The following is a 6,319-nucleotide window of genomic DNA, read 5'->3' on the forward strand; positions in this document are numbered from 1 at the left end:
GAAAACAACTCTTCTACAGTTGAGTTAAGCTTGCAAAGGGCAACATGCTATTATTTTACAGGCCAGTACTTCCCATTTTCCATTTCTGAGATTTGCACTTTAGTTTGAATGATAAATATTTTTGCACATGATTGTTAGGTGCAGAAGAGTTCACCTTACATACAGATGTAGGGGTCCTGAGGGCACAAATAGTCCTTGATGGCCCTGACCAGCCTCACTTGGGGCCTCCCCACACCTCCTGACTGAGGGCTCCATTTAATCATAGAATCATAGAATTGTTTAGGTTGGAAAAGGCCCTTAAGATCATCGAGTCCAACCATTAACCTAACACTACCAAGTCCATCACTAAACCATGTCCCTAAGGACCACGTCTACATGTCTTTTAAATACCTCCAGGGATGGTGACTCAAGCACTTCCCTGGGCAGCCTGTTCCAACACTTGACAACCCTTTCGGTGAAGAAATATTTCCTAATATCCAATCTAAACCTCCCCTGGCGCAACTTGAGGCCATTTCCTCTCGTCCTGTCACTTGCTACTTGGGAGAAGAGACCGACCCCCACTTCACTACAGCCTCCTTTCAGGTAGCTTAGAGAGCGATAAAGTCCCCCCTGAGCCTCCTTTTCTCCAGGCTAAACAACCCCAGTTCCCTCAGCCGCTCCTCATAAGACTTGTTCTCCAGACCCTTTACCAGCTTCGTTGCCCTTTGTTGGACACGCTCCAGCACCTCAACATCCTTCTTGTAGTGAGGGGCTCAAAAGTGAACACAGTATTCAAGGTGCGGCCTCACCAGTGCCGAGTACAGGGGCACGATCACTTCCCTACTCCTGCTGGCCACACTATTTCTGATACAGGCCAGGATGCCATTGGCCTTCTTTGGCCTAGTCCTGGGCTACCAGTCCCTGTCTGAGCCCTGTTGTAGGGGGGTCTGCCTCTACTCTTGTTCCTGTATTATTGCTTGGATTTCCTGGCTGGACCTTGGTGCTAATGTACTGCTTTGCCATTGTCTGATGATCACTGGGCTGTTGACATGACCCTGTGCTGTCACCACCCTGCCCTGCTTGCCTGCCTCTGGGACAGTAGCACTGCACCCTGTAGGTGTAGGCACTGCCCAGCAGGGACTGTGGCCCCTGGCTTGTCTCACCCAGGGCATATGCCTGCTCTCACTGCACCCTCGCAACAAGCTGTCTTCACACCATCCCATTAAATAAATGTATGGTCTTGCCAGAGTACCACCAAATCTTAGCGTTTGGAGCAGCTCTGTTTCTGTACTGAAAGTCTATGGAGAGCTTTCTGGTGACTGGGAGGATGTAGCTCCAGTCTGCCTGCTTCAAATAGACACTGCTATTACTCGAACCCTTTCCATTAGGCATTAGCAATGTGTGGCTTATGACAAGCAGCCAAGAAGTTCTCACTGTGCAGTATTTTGAAAACCTGTCTATGAGAGCTTCCTGCATAAGATTCTCTGCAAGCACATGGATTTTGCATGTTTTCAAATCGTACTGCTTATAGTAGTACAGAAAATTTATTGCTAGCCAGGCATTTGTGGTTATCCTAGCCTCCCTTTAATGGACACCTGGTAATCTGCAGTAGTCATGTTGCTAAATCACAGAGAGATTAGGGGGCAGGGGAAAGGACCTGAAGCTTCAGAAGTGTTATTGAACTCAGTAAACAGTTTCTTTTTGGAAGAAAAGAGTAGAGTACTTGATATGCTTAAAGCCCGTGTTGATGATTACAAAATCCTGCCACTTCCTGCACAGTGTGGGCAATGGGCACAATTCCCTTCTGCAAGCTGATGGGATTTGTTTCTGTATTTTTCACAACATAGAAGAATGCCCTAATCGTGCTGGATACATTGGTGTGGGAGACTCTGATGTCTCCTGATGGCGGTGCTCCATTGTATAAACAATTGATTATTTAGTAGGTCAAAGACAGGAATCCAGTTGAGTTATTTCCTAGTATGACAATTCAAATAATAATCTGGAAGGTGGAATCATGCTAATCAAGAGCTGTTTTGGGCCTGTTCTCAAAAAAACCCCAGAAGTAACTATAAAAAACCACTGTCCTTTGTGCTCCACACTTCCATCCTGTTCTCCATTCCCTTTATGTTCATCTAGAGAAAAGAGGACCTAAGGGAGAAGGGGAACTTGCTAGGTCATTTTTGTTTTCATGTCCTGAGGAAATGGCCCTTGTTACTTTCGATAGTCCCCTTGGAAGGCCAGCTACAATCCAACATATTCCCTATACAATGCATGTTTTATTACTTACAAGCAGTAGTATCAAGCCAGCCTGTGAAAGACCTCTCCAGTTAGTTTTATGTCTGATACTGCAGACAATGTCCTCCTATTTCAGAGCAGCCTGGGACTGGACTAGGTGTTTTGCCTGTTTTTATTCTATTTCAAACTCTAAATCTCATTTCTTATGCTCTAAATTCAGGAATATCTTCCTTCTTTCTATATGTCAGTCAATGACAATTCAGATTATGGTTTTCCTGACGTATTAACTAGCATTTTCACCAATTTGATTCTTGTTTTGTTTTCCTTCCATGCTTCTACTTATGTCTGTGTTACTGGTTAGGAGTTTGCGGGTGTTGACAGAATCATCGGCATCACTGAGTGGCCAAAGTTGGAAGGGAACTCTGGAGGTCATCTGGTCCAACCTCCTTGCCCAGGCAGGGCCACCTAGAGCCCAGGACAGGACTGTGTCCAGATAGCCTCTGAATATCTCCAAGGGGACTCCACAACCTATCTGAGCAGCCTGTTCCAGTTCGATGTGCTTGCCTGGTTTAGAGGCAAATTAAAACTGCACAAGCATTCACATTTCTTCCTGTACAACACGAGTGAAAATAAGACATGGCCAGGTACTGCTTCTCTCAGTGGCTCAGATTTGCGCCATTGTTCCTTGTGAGATAGTCTTCCAGTCCATTTTCAGGCTGTATCAGGCTGTTCTGACCTCAGCACATGTACCTTAAACTATCATTGCAGGTACTCTAAGACAAAGAATTGTATTTGGTCCTACTGCCCAAATACATTTCATATTCAGGCAGTGCTGCATGAATGGACAGACTACTTCTACATTTATTATTTATATTTTCTCTTTACTACTTTGATACTTTTGGCAAACACTTTTTTGTTGGTTTGGGGTTTTTTTTACATATTATACCTAAACAAATTCATTTTTCTTCTAGATTGGACAAGTTGCTGGAGCAGCACTCTGAGGAATGGTAAACACGCATTTTTCTTTCAAGCAGGTACTGTTACAAACACTTGCTCTTAAAAACTTTTACCTTTGTGAACTAGCTAGTCTTATTGTTACATCTGCAATAGATAAGGTTACTGCTGAGCATGCAGCATTTCCTAATTTCCAGGCTTTTAAAAGAGGACTGGGTTGTTGCTGCTTTGATACATGTATCTGTAAAGATCTCCTTAACATCCTTCTCATTTCTCTTTGTGTAATTAATCAGATACCCAGAAAAGTTCTAATATCTCTGGAATTCTTAAGTTGAAATGCAGGATACTAACATTTCTGAGGTAAAAAGACAGTGGAAATCTTTAAGAGAACCCTACTTTGGAAGCAGAAGAACAGGTTTTTTGTTTTGTTTTTTTTTTTTTTTGTGGCTTCCTGGTATATTAGAAGCTACTGTGGAATTCTAAGTTACTTGGCAGTGTTTGCTGAAGTCTGAAATTAATACTGGCCTCAGGATTAAATTCTTCTGTTCTTAGGAATGCTATTCACTTTGCTGTTTCCTGAGTAGCCTATAAGAGCAGGAGAATTCTCTTCAGCTGAGGGTGAGCAACTAATCAATCTGATGGCCTAGTAATAGCTGTGTCATAACTAATACTATAAAGTATAGCTGAAGACATGCACTAAAAATTTATTTTGCGAAATACCCATTAAAGAGAAAACCAAAACATATAACTGTACTGTTTCTCACAGTATGTGCATATAAGATTACATTATGGCGATAATAACATTGAAAACAACACATTCTGCTGACTCCCTTTCAACCTCAGCCATTCTGTGATTCTGTGAATAAATACTTCCTAATTTTACGAGATCAGTCTTATTTTTTTAAAGAAAATAAAGTATTTGAACAAATCTTTTTCTCACACAGTTGTGTAGCCTCCAGCAGAAGCAAAAGACTGACATATTTGTGTCAAGTTACGTTTATATAGTTACGGAGATGCATGTGTTTTGGTCAGTGTACCATAATGGCTTAAAAATTACATGTTCTATATATTTCTGATCTGTTAGAAAGTACACAGAGAGCAACACTGTGGCCAAAGCCTCAAAATGCCTTACAAAGCAGTATCGAGAAGACTGAGAAATTCTGTGGGAAGAAGGGAAGAGTCAGCCAATCCAGTGATAGGCTTGCTGTTGATCTGATGAACGTAAGCACATCTGAATATGTTTCCTGCATGTTCAGGGCATTACAGTTGTAACAGTGCAATTGAAATTAACCTCCCTATTGGCCTGCAAGGGTGCATTGCTGGCTCCTGGTCAACTTGGTGTCCACCAGGAACCCCAGGTCCTCTTCTGCAAAGCTGCTTTCCAGACAGTTGGCTTCTGGCATGTCCTGGTGCCTGGGGTTATTCCTCAGCAGGTGTAGGACTTTGCACTTGTCATTGTTGAACTTCATGAGGTTCCTGTCAGCCCATTTCTGCAGCCTGTCCAGGTCCCTCTGGATGGCAGCATGACCCTCTGGCCTATCAGCCACTCCTCTCAGCTTTGTGTCACCAGAAAACTTGCTGAGGGTATACTGTGCCCCACCGTCCAGATTATTAATGAAGATGTTAAGCAGAATAGGACCCAATATTGACCCCTGGGGTACATTGCTAGTTACTGGCCTGCAACTAGACTTTGTGCCACTGATCAGCACTCCCTAGGCCCGGACATCCAGTCAGTTTTCAATCTACCTCACTGCTCATCCAGCCTATGCTTCATCAGCTTTTTTTTTGTGAGGATGTTGTGGGAGACAGTGTCAAAAGCCTTACTGAAGTCAAGGTAGACAACATCCACAACTCTCCCCTCATCTACCGAGTTTAAGTTCACCCTAAGTGGCTACTCTTATTAACTAGAGGCTAGCCGGTACTCTTCTAGTTCACAGAGTTGGGATATAAGATTAGGATTGGAAGACCATGTGAGTCATAGTGGTGAAATGCATGTTGGAAGAACTGCTGAATATGTTTCGTACAGCATAAGGGCTCCAGCTTACATTGATAACCAGCCATATGTAGTACCTAGCAACAGAAATACGACCCATGAGTATGTCTAACTTATCTGGAGCCCTCCCAGTATTTTAAGCTTTCATGGCATCCTGCAGTCATGAATTCCACCGTTACATTTAATTTTATTTCATTTCAGTTTCATTTTATGTTTGATCTACACTTACTGCCTGATAATTTCCTAGTATGTTCTCTAGTTATCTTGTTATGACATATAAAGAATAATCTTTCTCTTTCTTCCTTTTCCAGATCAATAGTGATTTTACAGATCTTTTCCTGTAAAAACATCATATTCCTTTTCCCCGCTGAAGTCTATGTAGTTTCCTGTCATTTGTAAAATATTCTATAATTCTGTTCATCTTCTAGTATACTTTTTTTGCAATGGTTCGACCAGACCTTTACCAAATATTCCAATATGGAAACTGTGTGGTTTCAAAAGGTGACATAATGATTTCTTGTTGATTGTTCTCAATTCTTTCTGGAATGACCCCCAACATCCAGTTACTACCTGAAATGCTGATTGAGTATTTTCTTGACATTTTCAGAGGACTATCCACAATAGTTCTCATAGTTTTTTCTTAGTGATAATGGCTGACGGAGTCCTCAGCATCCATCAATAATGATATTTTTTCCTGCTTGCATTACTTCTCACTTTGCTGTTGGAATTTCAACTGCCATTTTATCACTTGGTCACTGGGTTCTACTAAATAGAAGATAACAACAATAAAAAAATTATTTATTGTAGCTGGAAAAAAAATAGCCAACAAATGTTGACTTTTCAAATGATTCCTATCTTGCAGTGACACTTTTGTGCTTAAGCCGTTGTCAGTAACTGTCACTAGGTCAGCAGCTGTTACAGGACAGAGCAAGTTTTGGAAAAGAAGTGTTTTGAGGTGTCCTTGTCAGGAATAATTACACTGGTACAAAAATATCCACAGACCTCCACATGATCCCTGACTTGGAAAAAAAGAGACTAAGAGTTTGTCACAGCAGTTTTCACAGGCAGATCCTTAAATTCCCATGAAATGTTGTCTCTTTGCACAAATCTATTGGCCCTGACTTCTCAGTGCTGTAAGGGGCCATTACAAAGTCCCAT

General features: G+C 41.9%; 1 protein-coding gene across 1 annotated transcript in view; it reads left to right on the plus strand.

Moving 5' to 3' along the window:
- Nucleotides 1–5,533, plus strand: part of LOC143161256 (uncharacterized) — a 28,421-nt gene extending 22,888 nt beyond the window's left edge. The window contains exons 3-5 of the mRNA XM_076340109.1: nt 3,186–3,248; nt 4,253–4,389; nt 5,473–5,533. Coding sequence (XP_076196224.1) covers nt 3,186–3,248; nt 4,253–4,389; nt 5,473–5,505 — 233 coding nt within the window. The 3' untranslated portion in view covers nt 5,506–5,533. The remainder of the gene's footprint in view (nt 1–3,185; nt 3,249–4,252; nt 4,390–5,472) is intronic.
- Nucleotides 5,534–6,319: the final 786 nt, after the last annotated feature.

This window comes from Aptenodytes patagonicus, chromosome 1, assembly GCF_965638725.1.
Source record: "Aptenodytes patagonicus chromosome 1, bAptPat1.pri.cur, whole genome shotgun sequence".
Lineage (NCBI taxonomy): Eukaryota > Metazoa > Chordata > Aves > Sphenisciformes > Spheniscidae > Aptenodytes > Aptenodytes patagonicus.